This window comes from Equus quagga, chromosome 18 (genome assembly GCF_021613505.1).
Source record: "Equus quagga isolate Etosha38 chromosome 18, UCLA_HA_Equagga_1.0, whole genome shotgun sequence".
Taxonomy (NCBI): domain Eukaryota; kingdom Metazoa; phylum Chordata; class Mammalia; order Perissodactyla; family Equidae; genus Equus; species Equus quagga.
Window position 1 is genome coordinate 33,909,953 of NC_060284.1, and position 27,799 is coordinate 33,937,751.

General features: G+C 40.1%; 1 protein-coding gene across 3 annotated transcripts in view; it reads left to right on the plus strand.

The window, feature by feature from the left end:
* Positions 1–27,799, plus strand: part of CDC14A (cell division cycle 14A) — a 159,254-nt gene that overhangs the window by 93,021 nt on the left and 38,434 nt on the right. For all 3 annotated transcript variants that reach the window (XM_046645730.1, XM_046645728.1, XM_046645727.1), the window contains exons 9-10: positions 5,621–5,851; positions 12,669–12,807. In XM_046645730.1, coding sequence (XP_046501686.1) covers positions 5,621–5,851; positions 12,669–12,807 — 370 coding nt within the window. The remainder of the gene's footprint in view (positions 1–5,620; positions 5,852–12,668; positions 12,808–27,799) is intronic.

Sequence of the window (27,799 nt, forward strand, 5' to 3'; positions counted from 1 at the left end):
AAATGTAGACAAACTATTGAAAGAGCATAAAAATGACCTATAATTCTACCCAAGTTTTCTGGGTTTATATTTGGTGATGGGATTATTGGGGATTTTAATTTTCTCCCATCTGCTTCTCTGTATTTTTTACTTGCACATATTTTTTTTCTCTCTCAATGAATACACACACATTTATAAAAAAAATTTTTATAAGCATGGGATCATTACATAATTATTATCTTATAGCAGCTTTTTTGACTTAACATATCACAGACTTCTTTCCATGGCAGTAAGTGTAGAGCTACATTATAAATTTCCATGGCACATTGTATACTATTCAATGACTGTGCCATAATTTTCCCAATTAATTAATTTTTTGAATGAGATCTAAGTTGTTTACAGGTTTTCATTTTATAAAAACTGTTATTGTTGGCCTACATGTTTATACATCCTTTTTGCAGCTCCAGTTTCTTCTCTAAATTCTTGGAAGTAGAATCACTAGATAAAAGGATATGAATATTTTGTGTGATAGTTCTTAATTGTCAAAAATCTTAAAAAATTCTTTTTGGTCCCATAATGCAATATAGAGAAATAATTAGAGCTGCCATTTGCTTATATGCCAGGAATGGTGCTAAATAGACACACATCATCTATTCACTGATCAGAACTGCCCTCTGGGGTAGGTGACAGCGAGATGGAGGGTTAGAGGAGTTGGTTTACATGCCCAGGTTCACACAGCCGGAATGTGGCAGCGTGTGGATTCAAACACAGGTCTCTGATTCCAAATTCTGTGTTCTTTTTTATTTTATTACATGTTAGGGGAAGTACATGTTCAAGAAGAAAATTCAAGCAATGTAGATAAAAAGTCACCTGTAATTATATAATCTAGAAATAACTGCTATTAAGTTAAGCACCCTGACAGTGCTGCTTACCTAATATTTATCTGTTTTTATGATGTCTAGAACAATTTCATTTAAGGCTGTCATTAGTGAAATAGTGATGTTTTACCGGAATCACCATTTTAAGATCTGATATTCACTAGAAGGTCCATCATATTTTTCTGTAAAGGGCTTTAACTTTGTAAATCTTTTTTGAACTTAGAAAAATAATTTTGTGGGGCCAGCCTGGTGGTATAGTTGTTAAGTTCACATGCTCCTCTTGGGCAGCTTGGGGTTCACCAGTTTGGATGCTGGGCGTGGACCTACACACTGCTCATCAAGCCATGCTGTGACGGCATCCCACATAGAAGAACTAGAATGACCTATGACTGGGGTATACAACTGTGTACTGGGGCTTTGGGGAGAAAAAAAAAAGAGGAAGATTGGCAACAAATATTGGCTCAGAGCCAATCTTCCTCACCCCAAAAAATGGTAATAATAATAATTTTGTGATGGAATTAGTAAACTTGATCCAATTACAGTGAAATCTTGGCATATATATGTGTATATATACATATTTATTTATTTACTGAGGAAGATTTGCCCTGAGCTAACATCTGCTGCTAGTCTTCCTCTATTTTGTATGTGGGATGCTGCCACAGCATGGCTGACAAGTGGTGTAAGTCCATGCCTGGGATCCAAACCTGGGCCACCAAAGCAGAGCATGTGGAACTTTAACCACCAGGCCACAGGGCTGGCCTCTCTCTATTTTTTTTGAATTGGGAAAGCCTGTGTTTCCTGAGGAGGCTGAAAGTCATTTTGGGGGTTAGTAGAAAAGGTAGATTTTCAAGGAATTAACACTCAAATAGCTGTTGCTAGGATGTAGCAAAAAGAGGGGCTAAAATCTTGATGTCGGGGCAGAATGCATTATAAGAGTCTTAAGTGTGTGTTTGTGTCAACAAAGCAGCTAGGAGTTTCTTTCAGCCACCCTGGCTCACATTGTTTTAACAGTGGGGAAGAGAAGACCCCTACTTTCTTTTGATTAAACAAGTTTGAATTGATAATAATATAGCAGTAGAATGGAACATATTTTAGATTTCAAAATTTCCAAAAGAACCCCCAAAACTCTCAGGTGGCAATGTCCTTCTCATCTCTGTTTAAAAAAAAAAAGAAAGAGGCTTGCCGAGTGGCTAAGTTCGCATGCTTCGCTTTGGCGGCCCAGGGTTTTGCTGGTTCGTATCCTGGGCGTGGACATGGCACCCCTCATCAGGCCATGCTGAGGCGGCGTCCCACATGCCACAACTAGAAGGACCCACAACTAGAATATACAACTATGTACTGGTGGCTTTGGGGGAAGAAGAAGAAAAAAGAAGATTGGCAACAGTTGTTAGCTCAGGTGCCAATCTTAGAAAAAAAATAAATAAAAATAAAAATTAAGAAAAAGCACAGAGAAAGACAGCTTGAGCCAGGGAATCCCAGCAATCTGAAGCGTCAGCCTGCTCATCTGGTGAGAGAAGCGAGGTGTGAAGAGCCTGGCCGGTTGAAGCCTGGCTCTGCCACTTACTGGCCGTGTGAGCTCTCAACTTCTCTGAGCATCAGTTTCCTTCTATATCAAACGAGGGAGATAGGATAAACATTGCAGGCACCTAGTGAGGATCGGAGATATTAGATGAAGGGCCTTGCACAGTGTCGGGCACATAATAGGTGTTTATTAGATAGCAGATATTCTGATTACATTTTTATCATTAATGAGCCTAGTAAATATATTTTATTGTCTTCTACATTTGCCTGCCTATTTTGCAGTTTTTACTTTTAATAATGACTTGGTGGACTATTCATTTGACCCTGCTACCCTTCAGTTTCCTAACTTTAAATGAGGGGCTGGGAAGAGATGAATTTTAAAATCTCTCTTAGTTCTGAAATTCCATTTCTGCTTTTGCTCGGTGCCAGGGCTCTGCCTGTGCTTTACTGATACTAGGGCACCCTCTAGCGGCCAGATGGAGTAAGGGTCGATGAGTGCTCCGCCTTGCACATTGCTAAAACCAGTCGCCCATCAAAAGCATCCGAATGCACTGATAACACCCACAGACAGTTGTTCAGAGGTCAAAGAATATTGTCATGTTTGTTGGTTATGACTCATTTGAAACAATTTGGAAGATTTTTAAGAAACCTGCTCACCAGCTCTAGAAAGTGCAGCACCTAATGTCATATAATTTTCCCTTATTTGGAAACCCAACAAATAGAATCAAGTTGGATCTTACCCGAAATCAGCCCCAGTACAGGCCCTGGAATCCGGCCACCAGGGTTCTGATGCTGCCCCGTCTCTTGCCAGCTGTGTGTGCAAGGGCCAGTTCACTTTCCAGCCATCAGTCATGGAGTAATTGCAAGGTGTAATCAGCTGATACACACGAAGCACTCAGTTTAGTTCCTGACTTTATAGTAAACCCTCAATAAATGTGAGGTGCAATTGTTATCATGATTGTAGTTATTTCAATGTCCTATTGCCGTGTTTGGTAACTGTCCAGCATTCTTTTCTCAAAAAGCGTACAGAGTTGCTTTTAATAGTCGGTTTAGGTGTGTTATCTATAATGCCATTTACTCCTGATGGAAATCCATATGTGAATAGAGAATTTCTTAAATGCTCGGTGGAGGAGGGGAAGGGATAGACACCAAACCAAGCATTAGCCCACTGGCTGACAGGTCCATCGTGGAGGTGCCAGGAATGCTGGGAACCCAGGAGCAGAAGCGCTTGTCAGCCTGACACATGAAGGGAAGGCTTCCCATATGTTCCTGAGCGCTCTCCTTCCCTTTCTCTACATGGTAGGAAAGCTCTTGTTTCCTTATGCCAACTGCAGTTCTTTTTCCCTTTAGGCTGGGAAATACTTTGAGCACATAAACGAACTGAGGAAACAGATTTAATTTTTCCAGGGTGAAAAACATCTGTTTTCTCTAAATGTGTGTGTATAAGTCAGTGTTTCTACACAGAGGATTGTAAATAAGCTCTGTATTACCTGTTTGCTCAAAAGCAGCACGGTCTGTGAACACCATGCATCTGGGCTGCAGATTGGTTAGGCCTGCCTTCCCCTGCTGCCTCCATCCGTTGTGTAACCCTGGCCAAGTGTACCAGGTAGGGCTTTTGGTTGCAGGCAGCAGAACCAATTCTGGTAAATTAAACCAAAAAGAAGAAGGCATCTATTGGAATTATGTTGGGTAGCTCACAGCCTGCAGAGGAAGGCTGGAGAATGAGGCTTAGAAAATGAACAGGATCCAGGGGAGATAAGGCATCGGCAGGGTCCAGGCAGAAATGGAAACCACGCTATTTCAAACAGAGGGAATGTAACACAGGGGATTTGTTAAAGAGAGGCCTAAAAAGTAAAAGAACTAGAATATTATGGAGGAAACAGCTACTGCCTTTAAGGCTGGGGGGCCAGAAGGGAAAAAGTGGGGTTCCCAGAACCTAGGAGCTCTGAAGGGCATGCCACACAGCTGGTGTTTGCACTTGGGGGCTGAGGAGTGGAGACTGCGAGCCTGGGCTGCAGGCTGGTGCTGAGAGTGCCAGGCTAAGCTGGGAGCTCTGGCTGCTCCCCTCTTCTGCTGCTGAAGCTCATGCTGGCCCCCAGACAGAAGTGCCTTCTCCCTCCTCTGGCCTCCAGTCGCCCTTCAGTGCCTCCCATTTTTAGAACTGACAGGAAGCCAGCTGGAAAGGCAGTCTGGGAAATGTAATATGCAGACCCCAACCCTAGTATCACTGAGCAGGGCATAGGAGAATGGTCTTGCTGCTGAGAGAAAATAGGAAATGACCAGCATACACAGGGTTCGAGGCCACAGGAAATACGGCCGAGGGCATAGTGCAGAAACAGCTGCTCCCCACGCCTGGAGCCCACCATCATGGATGAGCTCTCAGTGAGATCGTATTGTCTGAAATGCCGGGAGCCCGTAAACCCAGAATGGGTACAGCTGCGATGATCAGTGTGCTGGGAAATTAGCCCCCTTAGCCCCTGGGGCTGCTGGACAAGGCCTATAGTGGCCAAAGCCCCCAGTGTCACCTTGGTTGATTGGCCAAGTCTAGGTCATGTGTCTGTAACCCAGCTGACACCGTAGCTCCTAGGAATACTCACGTGATGCTGAATGCACTCAAAATAGAAGGGGCGTTAGAGGCTGACCACCCGTTCTCCTCAAAAAAGAAAATCTACCACAAAATGACGCAACCTCTTTTAGTTTCTTAATCCGTTAAGTGGGGTTAACTGTTCTTAACAGGCTGTTTTGATAATTAAAAGAAATGGTAGGCAATTGTGACGTGTACATGGCACGTGTCTCGTAATCAGTCTCTTTTGTGGGGGATTGCATTTTACCTTAAAGCTATACTTCTGACCCAAAAGCTTTCACTGTAGTTGAAAAGCATTTGTCAAGTGGAATAAAAAGCACGAAGAATCATTGCAGGCCTCCTGTGCACATTTGAGGGCTTCCAGAATGCCTCCGTGTTGGCTCGAGAGGAGTGCTCCAGGATTTGAATTCCAGAGGCTGAGGTTTTGAACTTTCATGAGCGATTCCTGGTAGAGAAGGTCCCCCTCCTCCAGTGTCTTTTACACTTCTTCAGACGGCTGCTTTCAGGAATGTCCTGCCACCTCTTGCTCTCTCCTGAAATGCCTTTTCCTCCTAAGCACAGTTGAGATGGATAAACTTCCTCGAGAAGGTTTTCGTGTCCCCCTGGCTGGGGAAGAGGACACGTGTGCCTTTTGCTGACAGCTCCTTCTTTCCTACAGGCTACCCTCTTCACGCCCCTGAAGCCTACTTTCCTTATTTCAAAAAGAATAACGTGACTGCCATCGTGAGGTTGAACAAAAAGATTTACGAGGCGAAGCGCTTCACAGACGCTGGCTTCGAGCACTACGACCTCTTCTTCATAGACGGCAGCACCCCCAGCGACAACATCGTGCGAAGGTTCCTGAACATCTGTGAGAACACGGAAGGGGCAATCGCGGTTCACTGCAAAGGTGCGTGTGAGGCTGCGGGGGGCACTGTGTTTCTGCAAGTGAGTGAGCCAAAAACCAGCAAGTCGTGTAAAATGAAACCAGCGTCTTAGGAAAAAAATGAGGTTGGTTTGTTTCAGAAAACTGGAACACAAGCCTGTTTAGATCACCGCTTCCTAAAGAAAGATTGCTTGGATGTGGATAGTTGGTGGTGGTGTGGCTTCCTGGACAGGTAGTGTTTCTGGCCTGACCTTAGCAAGTTCATGCCCACCAGTACCAGGGACCACGATGGGGCCACAATTGTTAAGAAGCAGGGGTTGTTGGTTACCCTTTCTCTTTTTCTTCCAGAATTGCCCATCTCTTTTCCGTCCTCCTCTGGAAAAACCCATCTGATCGTGAATGTCCTCATTTTATGATCCGGCTCTCCGGACCCCCATTTCACCCTCTGCTCCTCCCTTCCCCTACTAGTCTTCTGCACCATGGCACAGCGTGTCTTCCCTGCCCATTGCCAGGGGACAGGTCATTCATTGTCTGGCTTACTTGCCGCAGACATGTTACTGCTTCTTTGAAGGAACTGAAAGACTTCGTTATAAAAGTGAATCTCTGGTCTCCAGGGGTGGGTACTTTGGGATAGGGATCGTTCAGATGATAGGAGGCATAAGGTTGCCTGATGTAGCAACTGAAAATATAGGACACCCAGTTAAATTTGAATTTTAGATAAACTATGAATACTTTCTTCATATGTCTCAAATATAGCACAGAACATTCATTCTGTATTTTATCTGGCAACCTTGTGTCAGCTGCTCAGAAAGTATGAAATAACATTTGCTCTAAGCCTAGTCGTTAGACTCTGAGGAGGCTCAAATTCCATGTTAGATTTCCCAGCACGGTGGAAGCTCTTTCACTGGGTCTTTGGTTTCAGTGAGGTGAAGAGAAATCCCTTTGACCACCCCTGGGGATGAGCCTCTAGTTCCTCACAAGCAGCTCTTCTTCATGCCACTGGGGGGTGCTGTTCTTATGGTTTTGGGTCTGAGAAACGGTTTCTGTCGAGTTTTGTGCTAATTGTCTAGTAGGTGTTGGGGATTGTACCATTCTTTTCATGTGCCTAGTGCTGCTGAAACTGACTTATTCACACAAACGTGGCTTTGGTTCTGACAGAAATTAAAATACCATTTTGTAGGCCCTTGTTTCTATGTTTAAGATTCGAGTAGGTGGAGGTACTTTGCTGAACATGTGAGTAATAACGGGAAGCTGCGTTTTTCCAGAGACCCAGAGACATGGAGATGAGCTGCACGTGGCCCCGATTTAGATGATGGCTCCTATGTTGGGCTTCATCCACGGTGACATAGACTCCACCTTCCCCTTCCCTGTTTCTTAGCAGGATGGGGCCCTGGCTTGCAGGATTTCCTGCCTTTGGGATGGGGTGGTGGGTCTGTTAGGAAGGTGTCTTTTGTTCCCTCATTGTAACTGCCGCTTTCAGTTCTGTTCAGGTCACAGTGGGGTGTGGTGCATGTGCACCCTAACTTTGCCTTTCCATCCCATTTTGTTCGATTGTCCAGGCCTAACAAAAGCCTGCGTTTCGTGTATTTCAAATATCATGGAACTTGAGAATTGGTGGGACGATGGCAGCTACCAACATTTAGTGGGAGATATTCACATGGTCTCTTTCAAAGTTTTGGTGTCATAAAAATCAGTGTTTTTCCTGTGATTAATTCGGCCTTGTTTCCTTGTCAATTAGTTTTATGATTAAGAAGTCTTATAGTTTATCTGTGTGTCATGTCTTAGATTGACAAATTCAAGGGAGAAGAAACTCAAAGCTTTCATTAAAACTCAGCATCTCTCTTAATTAGCATTCTTCACCTAACAAACATTGTGAAAATAAAACTCTGTGGTGTTAAACATTCTTGTTACAGGTATTCTCTGTGTTACATCCATGACCTGTGAATGTTGATACTTTAAGAAATATATATAGCAGAGGTTTTTACATTTTTTAAATTTAAAATCAGAACCTTTAATATTGAGGTCGGTTCTTGTATAGGAAGGTCACATTTACATGTGGTGACATCTTTTTGAGAGTGTTATTTCATTTGCTTCCACTTGTATACACATGTAGGGTTCTTTTATAAGGATTACACTTTTGATTTAATTACAGCTGGATTGCTTTTAATAGCGTACTTATCTACTATAGGCCTGTTAATTATTTTGACATCTGCCCTAATTAAGTCAGCTTAATTTTCTGGGGAGTCAACCAGCAGTGAGCATTTTAATTGAACTACAAGGAGGAGGGAGAGAGGATTTCATCTTATGTCAAGTGAACTTTGGTAGCTGCTGGAAAGAGAGTGAATATGTCATGTCTCAACATAAAGAGAGTTGTATATGTAGAGACAAACTAGAAACTAGTTTGCCAGGAACACGTGAAATCTTGGAATTCAGTATCTGCAGTTTGCCTTCTGGTTGATAAAAGGAATGGCTATGAATTCTTGAAATTTTCCAGCACAAATAATAATTTAAAAGATGGCAACATTGTGACGTCCTGGAATGTGATTGTTGATGTTCTATGGGGATTTCAGAAAATGCCTGGAACTGTGAGGCAATCGGCGTTTAACTTAGTATAAATAGAATACTTTTCAATGTCTTCTCTTGCTGTACCAGGGAGCCCTTTAATTATGAATGCTTTAAAAAATTTGTTAAAGTTTTTATAGAAACTTAGTGAAATGTTCCTATTCTGTTGAATTGTGGTAAGAGCTCCTAACTATTGAGTGCTAAGTAGTTTCTTTTTATAGATCTAAATTATAGACTCTTTTTAAAAGGGAGAAGCAACTTTAGTTTCAGAGAAATTTGAAAATTTTCTGCACCACCTTTTTTTGATCGTGAGTGTGTGTGACCAGGAGCTTAACTGAGGGACCCAGACAGCCCCTGGAACAGAGAGGGGAGCAGAGAGAGAGCGATAGTGTTGTCTCCACAGAGCCCGTCTTCTCTCCAGACAGAGACCCAAGTTGGTGAGTCGAGGGAGGGACCCTGGAAACCAGCTGGGCCCTGGCTCCTGCTGCAGGCTGTCCAGCTGTGTTTTATCAATGTGATTACCTGTGGTCTCGTCAGAGGTCTGGGGAGGTAACAACTTTGCAGAAACAGAAAGTATTCGCCCCGGACGGAAACAGAAAAGCAAATCACTTTTAACTCTTATGTTAAAGGAAAAACCCCACTGAGAGCATAATTAAACTTCCCTCTTTTCTAAAGAATGCTGATGCTTGATCTGGGGCAAAAGGGACTTGAGACGAAAACAGCCCCTCCCCCCAACACAGACCTTGTCTAATAAAACAGTGTAAATAGAATTTTTAAAAAGGGAGGGTGAATGGGAAGGGAATGCCTGGCCTCTATAAACAGGTGCTTGATTGTAATTTCATTTGCATTTTTCAAAGGTATTCCTCAATCCCAGGTGATATTGCCCCCAAGGTGAAAAAACTGCTTTTTGGGGGTAAAAAAACATTGTTTTTTGGTGTAAAGCACAGATTTACATACAGTACATAAACAGATATGCAGTATATCTGTGGCAGTAAGATCTCATGGGGGATGATTAAGGGAAAAAAAGTCTAAAGAGGCTCTTGGAGGAGGCGGTAATGAAAAAAAGGTTGAGAAACACTGATTTAGAGACAGCTCTTTCACATTTTCATGTTCATGAAACTAGGATGGACCTTAAAATTGATAGCTTGTCATGGTTTAATTTTTTCTTCCTTAGTGAAACTTATTGGTGTATGACACCATTAGACGACTTGATGTCGTCTTAGATTTGCTGACGTACTGTGTGTTTCAAAGCACCGAGCAGGTTAGAGATGATTCTCTGTATCATTTCACTAAGGAAAGCTGACAGAAGGACCCCTCCTTTGCGGGGAAGATTCTTAAACATATGAAAAATAAAACCATCAACTTTCCCCTATTTTTTTCTACCTAAATGTTTTCCCAGATGAAATTGACATTGTACTAGTTTTCCAGGCCAAAAGTATCAGTCATCTTAACTTTCCCTGTGACCCAATCAAAGCGTCTTTCTAATTCAGCTCTCCCTTTTTATTACCGCTGTCCACCCCTCCTCTCCTGCCCAGCCTTCCAGCTCCTCTCTCTGGCTCCTGGCTCGGCCTTTTCCAATCCAGAGGTATGCTGCTCCCAGATCCATCTGCTTTTATCATCTCGCTTTCTTGCCCCCCAAATATATCGTGCTTTTTTTTTGCCCTTTCCATTGGTTAAAGGGAAAATAACAGATTTTATATGATAGCAGTTGTATGTTTATTAGCTGTTGATAATATCATGAATTCTGTAATACTTTTTAAATGAGTTGAATTTTGTTGCTCGAAGCATCATCTACATACATTTGAGGAGTTATAACACATATATGCAGGCGCTGTGACTTAGTCAGCGCTCAGAGCACCGTGTGTCTGGAACTGGGGACTCCCGATAATGCGTTAGCAGTCCTCATTGTCTTTGGCCCACGATTGGTAACCTGCTTCTCCTAAGTACAGGCTCCTCCACTTGACTCAGAGGCGTTCTTTAATCTGGCCCCTCCCCACCCTTATTTTCCTTATTTTCCACTCGACACACACTGACGGATTCCCCAGACCAGCCAGGCTTTCACTCATTAGACCCTTTGCCCAAAATGTTTTGTGACTTTCCTATTCTTTAGTCTGCTACGAAGTCCTTGTCATCCATGACACATTCTTGGAAGACACCAGCAGCTCACAGAGTCCCTCCTCCTTTCTCTGGGAGCCCAGTTTCAGTTTAAATTTCTTTGCTTATTGTTTCTTGGTTAATATTCTTGTGTCTACAACCACTGTGATAACTCATTGTGGTCAAACATATCCTTGCTTATATCTTTATCTTGTGAGCGGAGCCCTGTCTTGCATATCTTGTAGGCAATGAATAAACATTTGACTAGCTAAATCTAGTGTTTAACACTAGAGACAGCCCTGATGGCCTAGTGGTTAAAGTTTGGCATTCTCACCCCTCTGGCAGCCCAGGTTTGGTTCCCGGTTGTGGAACCACACCATCCATCTCAGAAGCCATGCTGTGGGGGTGGCTCACATATGAGAACTAGAAGGACTTACAACTATGATATACAACCATGCACTGGGGCTTTGGGAGGAAAAAAGAAGAAGAAAAAAGAGGAAGATGGCAACAGATGTTAGCTCAGAGCAAATCTTTCCCTACAAAAAAAAAAAAAGACAGAGCCTCTTTGTCTTTCTATAAGAAAAGTGTATACGATGGGAACAGATTTTAAGTAGTAGAAAAATAACTCAGCACAGTGCCTTGCTCACGGGTGGTACTTAAAAGTTTATAGTACTGAATTTACTTTCAAGAATCCAGATATGGAAAGATTTAGAAAATGCCTGTAAATAAGCATTATTGGCTCAGCACTATAAACCTCACGAGGGCAGGCATCTGCTTGTCTTCATATTTCTATCCCCAGCATCTCTCATGGTGCTTCACACACAGTTGGTCCTAGTCAATACTTGTGGAATGTTTGTAGAATGAGTAACTGAACGGATGAGCCAAGAGTGGAAAGAATCTGGGGTGAGAAACAGGACACTTCGGGGATCTAAGTCCTGAATTCCACATTCACTTGTTATACTAATATGAGTCAATGGGTTAGTATCTTTGGGCATCAGCTGTTCTGGTATATGGACAAGAATCACTATATTTGAAAACCTACAGTTTGATCAAGTTTTTGAGTATTTTTGGGAAAGGAGGTCACTAGTGTGTGTGTGTGTGTGTGTATATTTTTTTTAAAGATTGGCTAAAATGTAAAGTTCTATCACTTTTATTTCTCTGGAGACAGGAAAAAAATATAACAATTTGTAAAAACACTTTGAAGAAATCAGAGTTCATGTTAGTAACCAAAACTTCTTTGAAAATCATTTCTAATTGCATTACTTTATCCTACGTAACAGAAATTGGGTTCAACATAAAGAAAATACACTGACACAAAAGTTACTTAAAAATGCAGGAGCTTCAGGAAGTGAAACTGGAGCACTTCTGTTTGCTTCGTTCTTTCTCAGTGGGCTGTGTGCTTCCACAAGGGCAGGGACCATGGCTGTTCTGTTTGGCCCTGAATCCCCAGCTCCTGGCACAGTACCTGGCAGGTGGTAGGTGCTCCATCAATACCTGTTGATGGAGGAAATAATGAAATCCTGGTCTCTGATTGACTTCAATAGAGGTTAGATTTGCCACCTGATAGAGATAGTATTGAAACCATCGTGGGTGAGGTAATTGATGGGGCTTGATGATGTCTGTGGTGTCTTCTAACTTTGATTCTATGATTCTTTATTGGAAAATAAGTTAAAAAAACTAACCATTTAAATAGGTTAAAAACCATGGCCATGATAATATAATCAGTTACACTACTGACTCAGGGGTCACACACACAGGCTGTTAACCGTAGGTTCATCTACAGCCTGGGCTGGGGCCAAGGATGAGGATCATGGAGACAATGGACAGGGGACCTTTATAAGGGCTTGTCATGGAACCAGCCTTGTCTTAACAATACTCACAATGACAGTCATTCCCAAAGCCCCTCAGGGGTTGAACTCCATGGATTTTCAAGACCCTTGCTCTGATTTTTATATTTTCTTATATATGTTTATTTTAATCATGGGATCTATCTGTTAAAGATTTCTTAAGGTAGAATTATCTTTTAACCTGACATCGTGTAAAAAGCATTACGTTATTGTCTGGGTTCAAAAGTTTTCCATTCTGCTTGAAACCACTGCAGTTGCCGGACAGTGTTTGATTTCAGTGTTTTTGTGGGTGCATCTGTTGTATTTTGTATTTCTTGTTCTGTCTCCCTCTCTTACAGCTGGTCTTGGAAGAACAGGGACGTTGATAGCCTGTTATGTCATGAAACACTACAGGTTTACACACGCTGAAATAATTGCTTGGATCAGAATCTGCCGGCCAGGCTCCATTATAGGACCGCAGCAGCACTTCCTGGAAGAGTAAGTATATTGTCTTCATCATCACATTCCGTCCTTGCTCCCGATCAGGGCCACCTCTTTTCCTCCAGTTGTGGCCTGTGTCAAGCGTGTGGTTATAAAATGGCTGCATTGTTCGAGGAGTCTGTGCTTCTAATGGAATATTGTTGATTTGACAGCTAATGCATTTTAACTTCGTACTTTTGTATCTTTTAGATCAGGTGAGAGAGAGAGGAAAATCACAGAGCCGTCTCTGCCTACCTTTTTTCTGTCATTTTCTATGTGTGATCTGGCTACGGTGCAATTTTCTTGTGTCATCCCACTTGGCGCTTTTCATTCTTTTCTTTTGTTTGCGTGTCTAAAAGCGGAATGAAAAAAAACCCCACAACTAAGGTCAGTGAGTGATTTCCGTGACATTGCTGCTCTCCTGAGAACTAACTAAACTGCTAATGGAGCTGCAACTTACGAGTTACCAAGGAAAGAAAAAAGTAACTGGGTTTTAGTCCTGGCCCTGCCACTAGCTTTGTGACTGTTACTTAGAAGGATACTTATAAATTAATTAGTTAATTCCATCAGTCATTCATTCACAATTTGTCAAACCTCAGCCTACAAGGGGGAGTGCTTTAACTTGTAAGGGCACAACCCTTTCTAGTTTCCCCTTAAAAATGTTAGAAATCTCCATCAATTTACCCATTAATAAAATGAGGAGGTGAAATTAGCACTAGCTCGTTTAGGTCCAGCTCTGAAATGTTATCAGTTACTGATATCTTACATTGAAATTTCATTGTTTTTCTTTTTATGCTGGGATGACTCTACTTTGAATTGCATCCTTTTCCATATAATTAATTCCTTTCCCCTTTAAATCATCTTATGTTGGTGAGAAACAAATGGTCAAGAATTTCACAGAAGGATGCTGTATGTAAGCCATGTAAGTCTCTGAAATGATAAAAGGCTTTGAGCCTGCTGAGGAATTACTTTAGTTGCCAATCCCAGAGGGAATAACAGATAAGAAAATAAGTGCTGAAAGTGGGCAGTTAAACTTTAGCTTCAAAGAATGAGGCAGAAGTCAGATGAATACAGAAGAAAAAATACCTAAGCACAGGATCATTAAGAAGACAGAAGTTCCTAGGTTTTTGCCTATGAGATACAAATAAAATAATTCTGTGATTCGAGAGCTGTGTGCTTTATCAGATCCTCCGCCACCCTCTGTTTTGCATTGTGCGCCTGCAGCGGGAGCTTTGAGCTGTGTCCCCTGCGGGTGCTTGTTGTACTAATTGCTTGAATAAATGCTGAATAAATATCTTTAGAATTAGAAAACCAAAACCAAAACATTCCTAATCCTGGTTCTTAAACCGCTTAATCAGCCTTTTAATGTCATTGTTTGGAAGAATGTCCATTCATTAGGTACCTACTGAATCCTCACCTTGCACTTGGCGCTCTGTTAGGTGCAGCTCACAAGATGGGGAGACCACGGTCAAGTTCACTTAGTTTTCTCAGGGCGTGCGAACCACTTCCTGCCTGCACGCTCCTCCTTCCTCCCTCCCTACTCTGCCTCTTCTCTCTGCCTCATCTTAGAATAACAGAAGAAATGAAGCTTATGAGGCAGGGGCACACTAGGCTGAAGAAAGTTTTTTTTTTTTCATTTATAGATACGTAAACTATAAAACTTAAGATATTTCCTTAGGTGTGTCCATATTAGAGTTTTCCAGATATTTTTCTATAAAAACTGAGGTGCAGAAATGACTTCCTTGTATAACTGAAGTATGAAAATCATTCATTGCTAATTCCTAGCTTGGAAGCTTCCTGAAGGTAGGTTCTTTGTCTGAGGCACTGTGCCTTCTCTATTTTGCAGTATTTCTTACAGCACCAATGTGGAAAAATGTCTGCATTATTCACAGGCTTCCCCAGGCTTCGTTTAGACGGCCTCCTTCCGGGTGGCGGTCTATGGCCTAATCTGCTTTATGCCTCTCAGTGGCACCAGAGGTAGTATTTTGCCTTCCTTGACTGTGTACATTTCTTTTGCTCTCTCCTTTTCTCACTTTTTTCCTTTCTAAGCCTGTGTCTTGACTTACTCCTTGGTAGAAGACCTACTTGCATTGGTGACGTTCATTCATTCACCAGATGTTTATTAGGTGCACACTCTGTCAGATGGTGCTCCTGGTCCTGGGGATGCAGCAGTGAACATGACCGACAAGGTCTTTTAATCCCAGGTTGCCAGTATTGCTAGTGGAAGGAGCACACAATAAATGAGTGTGTGAGTTTATGTGCCAGGTGATTTCTGATGGTGACATGACGATAGAGACTAACGCAGTGGCGGGGGATGATTGATGGGGGCGGGGGAGCCCTTTGGATTGAGTGGGCAAGGAAGACTTCTTGAGGGTGACCCTTGAGGGTGAGAAGAAGCCAGTGCTGTCACAGTCTGAGTCCCGTCCTGGGCAGCAGGCACACAGAGGTCCTCAGATGGGGGCAAACTTCCCACTTTTGAAGCCCAGAAAGAGGCTAGTGTGGATGGAGTATAATGAGCTGGTGGGTGGTTGAGAGCTAGGCTCAGTAAATATTCACCAAGTGGACGTACCCATGTGACCTCCCTCTGGATCAGGAAAGAGAGCATTTGCCAGTATCCAGCAGCCGCGTTTGTGCTCCTTCCATTCACTACCCAGTTCTTCTGCCCAAGCATCCATCATTCTTACTTCTAACACCATCGATGAGTTTTGCCTGATTTGGAACCTCATATAAATGGAACCAGACAGTATGTTTGTTTGGCTTCTTTCACTCAGCGTTGTCTTTATTGTTATGTGTAGTAATACTGTGTTCATTCTCATTGCTGGATAAAATTCCGTTGTTCAAATATGTGACATATAAGCTCTTCTGTTGATGGATGTTTAGGTGGTTTCCAGTTTTTGGCTATTTTCTATCATTTGGAAATGATATAAAAAATGAAATCCAACACCTATCTGTTGGATGTATACCTATAAGTGGAACATTCAGCCATAGCGGATTTTGCTAAAGAGTTTTCCAAAGTAGGTGTGTGGATTTACACTCCCATCAGCAGTGTGTGCGAGTTCCAGTCTTCACATACTTGCTCATGCTTGGTATTGTCAGTCTTTTAAATTCAAGCCATTATGTTTTGTTTGTTTGTAGTAGTAATTTGTTTGGTAGTTTTGATTTGCTTTTTTCCCTGATGACTAATGAGGTTGAATATCTTTTCACATATTTATTGGCCATTTGTATGTTCTGTTTTATGAAATATCTTTTCATGTCCCTTACCCATCTTTCTGTCAGACTGTCTTTTTCTTGTTGATTTGTAGGAGTCGAATATTCTGGATACAAGCACAGTATCCATTCCATGTAATGCAGATATAGTCTCCTAGTCTTGAGATTTGCTGTTTCATTCTCGCAATAGTGCTTTTTGAAGAACTGAATTTCTTAATTTCGGTGCAGTCTGATTTTATTAATCTTTTCCTTTATAGGAATGCTTTTTGTATTCTATTTAAGACATCTTTGTCAACCCCAACGTATGAATATATTCTTTTGTGTTATCTTCCAGAAGCTCTGTTGATTTTCCTATTGTATTTAGATTGACAATTCATCAAGAATTGCTTTTTAAAAAAATATGCTGTGAGTTAGGAGCCAAGGTTCTCTTTCCCTCCCATATGGATGTCTATCTGACCCAGCAGAATTTATTGGAAAGATCACCCTTTTCCCATTGTTCTAAAGTGTCACTTTTATTATAAACCAAGTGCTTGTACATGTGTGGGTTTGTTTCTGGACTCCATATTCCATTCTCTTTGTTAATTTGTCTCTCTTGACACTAATACCTCAATGTCACAATTGCTGCAGTTTTAAAATGAGTCCTAGTGTCTGGGAATGTGAGTCCTCCAGCTTTGATCTTGTTCAAGATTGTCTTTATCCTTCCATAATTTGGGTCTTCTTTAATTTCTCTCAATTTTTAAAATATTTCTAGTTCTCTGTGTTGAGGTATTGCACATCTTTTGCATATTTTTTCCTAGATGTTTGAGTTATTGAATGCACTATAAAAGGTATCATTTTTTAGGTTTTCTTTTCTACTTGTTTAAAGCTGGCATTTAACAATTTGATTGATTTTTTCCTACAAAGTATATATTCACATAGGCTTTTAAATTGAGGTATAATATACATACAATAAAATGGAAAGGTCTTAGTTCATGAGTTTTCACACTTGTGTACACCCTTGTAACCACAGCCCAAGGCAAGATATAGAACATTTTCAACACCCAGGAAATTCTCTTGTGTTCCTTTTTCAGTTTCCCCTGGCACACTCCAGAAGCAATCACTTTCTGATTTCTAACACCATAGATTAGTTTTGCCTGTTCTTGAACTTTATATGTACAGTAGTCCCCCTTATCTGTGGGGGATAAACTCCAAGACCCCAGTTGGTGTCTCAAGCCACGGTAGTACTGTACCCTACGTATACTATGTTTTTTCCTTTGCATACATACCTATGATAAAGTTTATCTTATAAATTAGATAAATAGGATAGTAACAACAATAATTAATAATGAAATAAGACAATTATAACAATATGCTGTAATATAAGTTACCACAGATCTTAGCAACCTCAGCATACGATTTTTTTTCTTTCCTCCTTAAGTTGAGAACTTTCATTTTTTTACTTAAGAGAAGCACTTTTCGGGTTCTTTTTGGCATGTCTGAATTGCTAGCATCACTCCTCTTGGCTTGGGGGCCATTATTAGATAAAATAAGGGTTACTTGAACTCAAGCACTGCCGTACTGCAACAGTTGGTCTGATGATCAGGATGGCCACTAAGTGACCAGTGGGTGGGGAGTGTGTACAGCGTGGATCTGCTGGACAAAGGGATGATCCAGCCGAATGGTGCGAGATTTCATCACACTAGCATAATTTAAAACTTATGAATTGTTTATTTCTGAAATTTTCCATTTAATATTTTTGGACTGCTGTTGACCATGGGCAACTGAAACCATGGAAAACAAAACCTCAGGAAGAGGGAGACTACTGTACAATATGTATTCTTTTGTGTCTGGCTTTCTTTTTCTTCTCAGAACAATGTTTTTGATATTCATCTAGGTTGAGTATGTCGGTAGTTTCTTTTCTTTTCATTATTGAGTGTTCCATTGTATGACTATATCATGATGTATTTATCCGTACAACTGTTGATGGGTATTTGGGTGATGTTTAGTTTCTGGCTATTTTGAATAAAGCTGCTATGAATATTCTTCTACAAGTCCTTTTGTGGACATATGTTTTAATTTCCCTTATTTAAATACCTAGGAATGAAATTGCTGGATCATATGGGTTACATGTAGTTTAACTTTACGAGAAATTGCCACACAGTTTTCCAGAGTGGTTGAATCATTTCATACGCTAGTTGGTAATGTATGAGAGTTCTAGTTGCTCCACATCTTTGCTACTATTTTGTATTGTAAACCTTTTTTTCTTTTGGTGGGGGGAAGCCATTCTGGTTGGTGTGAAATAATATCTCCAGTTGTATTTTCCTGATGGCTCATGATGTTGAGCACCTTTTCATACACATATACATCTTTTGTGAGGTGTTTGGCCAAGTCTTTTGCCCATTAAAAAAATTAATTTTTTGAAATTGTTGATTTGTAGTGGTTCTTTATATATTTTAGATATCAGTCCTTTGTCATTTATATATATGTATATAGTATGTTTTTTAATAAGCAGAATTTAAAATTTTGCTGAAATTGATTTTTTTTATTAAGATTATGATAGTTTACAACCTTGTGAAATTTCAGTTGTACATTATTGTTAGTCATGCTGTGGGTACACCACTTCACCCTTTGTGCCCTCCCACCACCCCCCCCTTTCCCCTGGTAACCACCTATCAGTTCTCTTTGTCTATATGTTAACTTCCACCTATGAGTGGAGTTGTACAGAGTTCATCTTTCTCTGTCTGGCTTATTTCGCTTAACATAATACCCTCAAGGTCCATCCATGTTGTTGTGAATGGGACAATTTTGTCATTTGTTATGGCTGAGTAGTATTCCATTGTATATATATATATCATATCTTCTTTATCCAATCATCATTTGCTGGGCACTTAGGTTGGTTCCACGTCTTGGCTATTGTAAATAATGCTGCGATGAACATAGGGGTGCATGGGACTTTTTGAATTGCTGATTTCAGGCTCTTAGGATAGATACCCAGCAGTGGGATGGCTGGGTCATAAGGTATTTCTACTTTTAACTTTTTGAGAAATCTCCATACTGTTTTCCATAGTGGCTGCACCAGTTTGCATTCCCACCAACAGTGTATGAGGGTTCCTTTTTCTCCACAATCTCTCCAACATTTGTCACTCTTGGTTTTGGATATTTTTGTCATTCTAACAGGTGTAAGGTGATATCTTAGTGTAGTTTTGATTTGCATTTTCCTGATGATTAATGATGATGAGCATCTTTTCATGTGCCTATTGGCCATCCTTATATCTTCTTTGGAGAAATGTCTGTTCATGTCCCCTGCCCATTTTTTGATTGGGTTGTTTGATTTATTGTTGTTGAGCTGTGTGAGTTCTTTATATATTATGGAGATTAACCCTTTGTTGGATAAATAACTTGTAAATATTTTTTCCCAATTAGTGGGCTGTTTTTTTGTTTCAATCCTGTTTTCCCTTGCCTTGAAGAAGCTCTTTAGTCTGATGAAAATTAACCTTGTCTCCTGCAAGCTAACTGACTTTACTTATTAGTTCTTGTAGTTTTTCTCTTTTTTTCCTTATAACTAAGATTTCCAGTACCGCATTAGAGGTGGTGAAAATGGACATCCTTGTCTTGTTATTGATCTTTGGGGGAAAGCATTCAGTCTTTCATCATTAAATATGGTGTTAGCTGTGGGGTTTTCGTAGATGGCTTTTATCTGAATGAGGAAATTTCCTTCTATTTCTAGTTTGTTGAGAGTTTTTATTAATAATAGGTGTTGAATTTTGTCAGTTTTTTCTATATCTATCAAGATGATCATATAGTTTTTTCTCCTTTATTTTGCTAATGTGAATTACATTGATTTTCAAATGTGGAGCCATGATGGTCATGGTATGCTGTTATTTTTTCATATGGCTGGATTTGATCTGCTAATATTTGTTAAAGATTTCTGTGTCTGTGTTCATGAAGGATATTAATGTATAATTTTCTTGTAATACTTTCGTTAAGTTTTGGTATCAGGGTTATGCTGACTTCATAGGATGAGTTGTGAAGCATTTCCTTCTCTATATTCTAAAAAGGATATGTTATAAGATGGATTTGAGGGGTGGGGTGGGAAATTAGGGACGTAAGTGTCATCTGGAGATAAGGGTCTAATTGATACATCAGTTGGATGACCTGGAAGAGTTGGTCGTGTGGTGTGACGGAAGTAAACCAGGATGTGAGCCATGATAGGTTTGGTTTGAATGTCTCTTAGAGCCTGGTGGGTCATCAGTAGAGGCCACAGGGTATAGGGCATCAAGTGACTTTCTATCCAGCAACTCCTAGGGGAATGGTGGTCAAGGGGATGAGCAAGCTTTCTACTGGGACCACTTACTTAGGTGGGTAGAGAGGGGAACGTGAGGTCCAAGGTAATCTCTGCTCTGCTGCCAGTGCTGTGGCCCCCTGGGCGAGGTGCTGGCTCACAGGGAGCCTGAGGTGCTGTGGTGGCGAAACAATTCTGTTCATTTCCTTCCCTGACTATTTCTAACCATCCTGCCTGGAAAGTTTATTTCACATGTGTTTCTCTAACCTTTCTAAACACAACCTCAAGCCTTCTCCTAAGCTATATTTTATGCTAATAATGTTTTTTCTTGTCTTTCCCATGTTCCTCCTATTAGCTGATAAAAGTCTACTTCCTTTGTTACATGTGAACCATTTAGAAGAGAGGGAAAGATTTCATCTCTGGTCTTTCAGAGATCTTTTTTTAAACGTGTCCCTAAGCTTCTAATGATAAAACTTTAAAATAATTTCCCATATTGAATTTTGCTGTTACAGGTACCTGTAGGTTTTACGTTTTTCCCAGTAGTCTTTAATATATCTGTCCATATCACTCTTGTCACAGGTCACAGGGGTCCCTCCTTTCTTCCCTCCCTCATATCCTTCCACAAATATTTGTTGAAAGCCACTATGTGTTATAGGCACCTGGGAAGTTGAAGTAAAATATTCATTTCTGACCTGTGGAGATCACATGAGAGAGAGAGAGAGAGAGATTGGTTGATTGTGTGGTTAATAGACAAATGCATAAATTGTATAGTTTCTCTGATGATAATAGGTTCTATGCAGAAAAATAAAGCAGGGAAGAATAGGGAATGGAAGAGAAGGCAGTTTTAAATAGGGTGGTGGTGGGGTGCTTACTGAAAAGACTTTTGAGCAAAGATCTTGAGGAAGTGGGAGAATAAATCGTGTGGGTATTTTGGAGAAGAGGTTTCACGGCTGAGGGAAGAACAGGGGCTGAAGCTCTGAATGGGATGTGCCTGAGGCCACTATGGCTGAAGGGAGAGCAATGGGACATGAGGCAAGGACGTGAAGGGGTCAGATCACTCATTCTTCTTGGCCTTCTTTGAGGACTTTGCTTTTCTTTGAGTGAGATGATAAGTCAACAGAGGGTTTTTGAGCAGAGGAGTGATGTGATCCGATATGTACACAAACACACACATATTTTTAATTAAAGTCTTTATTTTGGGATAATTGTAGATTAACACACAGTTGTGAGAAATAACAGAGGAGAGGGAGTACTCACTTTCCCCTAGTGCTGACATCTTGCAAAATTGTAATGTAATATCACAATCAGGATACTGACATTGATTCAGTTAAGATACACGTTTCCACCAACACGAGAATCCCTCACATTGCCTCTTTATAGCCATGCTCACTTCCTTCCTGCCCTTCTCCCCTCCTTAACTCCTGACCACTGCTAATCGGTTCTCCCTTTATATATTTTGTCATTTCAAGAATGTTATATATGTGGAATCGTAGAGTATGTAACCTTTTGGGCTGGTGTTTTTCACTCAGTGTAATTGTCTGGAGATTCATCCAGGTTGTTGCATGTATCAATAATTCATCCCTTTTTATGGCTGAGTAGTATTCCAAGGTAGAAATATACACACTGTTTGTTAACCATTCACCTGTTGAAGGACATCTGGGCTGTTTACAGTTTTGGGCCATTATGAATAAAGATGCTATAAATGTGTGCAGGTTTTTGTGTGACTATAAGTTTTCATTTCTCTGGGATAAGTGCCCAAGAGTGCAATTGCTGAGTTGTAAGCTACATGGTTAGTTTCATAAGAAACTGTCAAACTATTTTCCAGAGTGGCTGTACCATTTTACATTCTCACCAGCAATGTGTGAGTGATCGAGCTGCTCTTTGTGTTTGCCAGCATTTGGCCGTGTCGCTGTTTTTTATTTTAGCCATTCTGATAGTTGTGTAATGATATATCATTGTGGTTTTAACTTGCATTTCCCTAGTAAGTAACAATTAGCAACTTTTCATGTACTTATTTGCTACTCATATTTCTTTTTGGTGAAGTGTCTGTTCAAATCTTTTGTCCTGTTTTTACTGAGTTGTTTGTTTTCTTACTATTGAGTTTTGAGAGTTCTTTATATGTTCTAGCTACTAGTCTTTTGTCTGATAAATAGCTTGCAAATATTTTCTCTCAGTGTATAACTTGTCTTCGTCTTCTTAATAGGGTCTTTTGCAGAGCAAAAGTTTTAAATTTTGATGAAGTCCAATTTATCATTTTTTCCTTTTTAGATCATGCTATTAGTATCAAATCTAAGAACTCTTTGCTTAGTCCTCAATCCCCATAATTTCTCATACGTTTTTTCTAAAAGGTTTATTGTTATATGTGTACATTAAGTCTGTGATTCATTTTGAGTTAATTTTTGTATAAAATATGAGACTTAGGTCAATGTTCTTTTTTTTGCCTATGAATGTCTAGTTGCTCTGGCACATTTGTTGAAAAGTTTATCTTTTCTCCATTGAATTGCTTTTGGGTCTTTGTCAAAAATAGGATGGTCTTCTTTGTGTGGATCTATTTACTTTGTTCTTTATCCTGTTACATTATCTCTGTGTCTATCCTTCCTCCAATACCACGCTCTCTTGGTTTCTGAGTCTATGTAGTGAACCTTAAAATTAGAAGAATGATTCCTTTCATTTTCTCCATCTGTAACAAAATTGTCTTAGCAACGCCAGTTCCTTTTCTTTTCTTTTCTTTTTTTTTCCTGAGGAAGATTCACCCTGAGCTAACACCTGTTACCAGTCTTCCTCTATTTTCTATGTGAGTCACTGAAAAACATGGCCACTGACAGACAAGTGGTGTAGGTCTGTGCCTGGGAAGCAAACCCAGGCCACCGAAACAGAGCGTGCCAAACTTAACCACTAGGCCACCAGGACTCACCCTCCTTTTCTTTTCTATGTGAATTTTAGAATAATCTAGTCCATATCTGCAAAAAATCTTGGTGCAATTTTGATAGGAATGTGCTAAACCTCTATATCAGTTTGGGGAGAATTGACATCTTTACTATTGTTGAGTCTTATAATCCATAAATACAATGTGTCTCTTCGCTTATTTAGATCTTCCTTGATTTCTTTCATCAGCATTTTGTAACCTTCAGCATACAAGTCCTGTTTTGTTAGATTCACTCCTGAGTATTTATCTGCTTTTGAGGGATTATAAATGGTATTATATTTTTAACTTCCATATCCATGTGTTCATTGCTCGTATGTAGCCCTACAACTGGCTTTTCTATATATGTTTATTTTGTATCCTGAAATTTAGGACCGTGTGTGTATGAATTCCTGGGGATTTATGCATAGACAATCATGTTGTCTACAAATAGGGTCAGTTTTACTTCCTTTCCAATCTGTATGTCTTTTATTTCCTTTTCTTTCCTCATTGCACAGGCTAGAAGTTCCAGCACTATGACGAAGAAGAGTGGTGAGAGCAGACGTCCTAGCCATGTTCCCAGTCTTGGGGGTGGAAAGCATCTGGGCATTCACCATTAAGTATAATGTTAATTGGAGGTTTGCTTTAGATGTACTTTATCAAGTAGAGAAAGTTCCCCTCTATTTCTGTTTTTCTGAGAGTTCTTATCATGAATGGGAGTTGAATTTTGTCAAATACTTTTTCTGCATTGATTGATATGATCATGTGATTTTCTTCTTTAGCCTGTTACTAAGGCAGATTCCATTGATATTTTTTCCCTTAATTTTGAATGAGCTTTGTATCCCTGGAATAAACCCCACTTGATATATTATAAATGGGGACTTTGCAAATGTGATCAAGTTAAGGATCTTGAAGAGATTATCTTGGATTATTCTGGTAGGTTCCATGTAATCACAGGGACACAGGAGGAGTCAGTTAGAGGAGAAGGTGATATGATGATGGAAACAGAGATGGACTAATGTGCTTTGAAGCTGGAGGAGGGGGCCAGACACCAAGGAAAACGGAGTCACTGGCAGCTGAAAAGGGAAGGACACAGATTCTTTCCTCAAAGCCTCCAGAAAAAAACAACCCTTCACTACCTTGACTTTAGCTCAGTGAAACTGATATTGGACTTCCGACCTCCAGAACTGTGCGAAAGGAAATAATGTGTTCTTCTGAGCCACTGAGTTAGTGGTAATTTGTTACAGCAGCTTTATGTAGACAGGAAACGAATACATCTGTGTAGAATGTCAGTATATATTTATAGTAATATATGCATAGTTGAACTTTTCTCTTATTCATCATATTTCTCCTTTGGAGTGTTTGATGTGGGAGAGCCCTGTGATCCACACGTTGTTTAGGGAAGATTGGGCTGCAGCAATGTGTAAGATGAATGGGATGGAGGGAGATTGGAGTCCGAGAGGCTAAAAAGGAGACTTGTAATCCAGAAGGGGTTGGGGACTTGCTGAAGGGGCTGGAAGTTGGACTGAAGAGTTAGAGATGGGTCCCAGGGACAGTTCAAGGAAATAAATCTCAGGCTTCGAAGACTGACTAATGATAGGAGAGACGAAGAGCTTTGAAGACTGACTAATGATAGGAGAGATGAAGAGAGTGACGTCAATGATGGCGCAAAAGCATGAATAAGTAACAGATTCATTAGGAAAGAAATAAAAGGATTAAAAAGTTTTCTGATAGGTTTTCATCTCTCAAGAATGACTGAACAAGTTAGAGGGATTGTATTCTTTTGGAGGTGAAAAATCCACTCGGTGCTTTTTAGGTAATGTTAATTCTAAATCTATGACACTAGGAAAGCGGTTTTGTCACATCCTGCTAGTCTTTGAACACCAAAACATGTCCAGGTATTTGGTTTCTGTGTCTTGAGGAAACCTACCTCTGTGTCACCAGCAGCAAGAGAAATGTTTGTTAGCATCCTTGTGAATTTATGTGTTGGCAGATCAAGACCTCTCCTTTGTTATAGTCTGAAATTTTAGATTTAAATTTTTTTTCTAGGATATAAATAAAGTTGTTTGCAAAACAACCATCAAGTCTTTTTCTACGTTTAAAGCTGATGTTTTTAAGCTAAAAATACCATTCTGAACCCAAAATATGTCTTTTACCAAACATCCCCAAAGTTCTTAAAATGATGCACAAGGCATCTCCTTTATTCTTGAGCAAGTCTAAACTCACCCTTCTCAGAGACAGCCTGTAGAAGTCTAAAGATGGGATCAGGCTGCTTTTATGATCTGTTGAATTCTATTTATTGAACATTCACTGTGTGGCACTGTGCTGACCTCTGGATCATGATCCATTAAAGCTTTCATTCATTAGAACGGGATCCTTGAAGGCCTGGGATCGGGTTCCTGTGGAGACTTTCAGCTCACAGTGATCCTTTACTTATGGGACCTGCTATGATCTTGTTGTTTTTATTTTTAGATTTCCTCCTGTGACAGAGAGAACTCACATGAAGCCAAAACTTGGCCCTGCAGGGAGTTCTGTCTTTGCGAAGTAGAGCTTCCATTTTGAATGAAGTTATCTTTAAGGAAATGACAATTTTGTGGTTGAACTCTTTTTCATTCCTAAATCCATAAATCAAAAATTTCCCCATTCTGCTTTATCATCATGGATCGGCTTGCAGTCATTTGGATATTGTTCAGTATTCTAATTTAGTTGTAAGCCTTCACTTGTCTGCAGTTCTCAAATGTTGAAGTGTGTTAGGAATCATTTGGAGATCTTGTTAAATGCAGTTTCTGGTTCAGTGGGTCTGGAGTGAGACCTGAGATTCTGCGTTTCTAACAAGCTCCCAGATGCGATGCTACTGGTCCACCAACCACATTGTATATTAAGGGTTTGTGGTTATCAACTTATGCCACATTCAATTTGGTGCTTACAGCATTTGGTAAGTTTCACAGTTGGATTGAGCAACCATAGAAATTAATAGTTCAACCATTGCGTTATATTTCAGGAAATTACCAAAAATAAGATGAAGAAAACTTGTTTGAGAAAAATGCTTGACTATGTCTAACAATAGCGGCTTGAATTTTTCATTATAATTAATTCTTACTATTTTCTTTTTTACTGTCATTTTGAGATACATGTAATAGGTCAAGGAATGTGGATTATTTTTTTTTAATAATCTATTTTAGAGATTTAAGAACTTTCTTTTCCTAAAATATAGAAATTAAAATCTGAAATGCTTTAAACAGAAGAATTTAAAATAATCGTAGATAATATTGTGGTTTATTTATTAGAATAAAAAGTACATTGCATAGGTTTGAGTTGCACTACTTATTTGACAGTCACATTTTTGCAGTAACACTGTTATAAAAACTTCTGAATTGCTTTTCAGTATTTACTGTTAAATCATTTGATCCATTTATTGACTGTCAGTTGGCATCGAATCTATTGGCTAAGCAAAAATAAAATCCTAGTATGGGTTCAAATATTAAGGATAAAGTATGTAGAAGGATTTTTGGCAATGGTAGCATCAGAAATTTATCTTGAAATACTCATGCCAATTACTGAAGATAATCTTGAAGATGGAATCGTTTTTTTGTTTCCTGTGTAAAAAGGGTTAGAGTTGAAAAAAAAAGTAAGCAATAATGCGTTAGTTTTAGTTGTCAAGTTTGTATTTTAGCATGATATGCATGATCCAGCCCCTGATTGTGGGGTTCTATACCTAAACCAGAATTAGCTAGTTGAATCTTTTTTAGGAATTCCCCAGCTCAGTTTTCCTCTTCTAGCTGCATTTTCTTGTATGTGTTTCAGAATCGAGAGCCTTCCCCAATACCCTCATAAATTTTCTTTCTAAACATCTTCCTATGAAATCTTCCATTTGTACCAAAGTGCACGTACAACTCCTTGAATGCCTGTCTCGCCTCCACCTCCTGAATCTTGGGTACTGCTTTCTGGTCTGTCTTCTCTTGATATCAAGTTAGACCATTTCATTAGCCTAATTCTTTAAAACAGGAACTACTTCAGTTTCTGTAATAGTTTTGGGGTTGTGGTGTAGGAGTTACTCAGGGCAGATTGCTGCTCAAGTCACAGCTAGAGTAGGCCCAGGTTGAGCCGGAAAGTGGGTTGGTTCTCTGTACAAAGTGAACAGATGGTGGCTGTGGTTGGACACTAGGGTCAGGGTCGGGGCGTACTGGAAAAATATGTGTCCAGGATAAAGAAATGATAAAGAGTGAGGATGGTGTGGAAGTAGGATTAGGTAGCATTCAAGGAAGTGAGGGAGAAGAGGTCAGCTACAAACAGAAGAAGCTGCACGATGACTATCGTGTTCTGAATTCACAACCAGAAATATCTATAACAATACTACTGACTTGACATTCTTTAGAGGAATTTTAAAAGCAGATTTTTAAAAAGACTCATGAAGCCTCTTTATAAGAATTAACAATGACTTGGCTCATAATAGTTAGTTATTTTCTTATGTTCTGGCCTGGCTAGCCCCAAACCTGACTAACTCAGGGCAAGGACGTGGCCAAAAACAGTGACCCCAATACTGGCTCTCTATGCAAGTCAAGACAGATCTCTTCCTGTCATTTCGAAGCACACGTTCTTTTGGTAAAGGGTCAATAATGCCACTCTCTTAGAAAATGCAC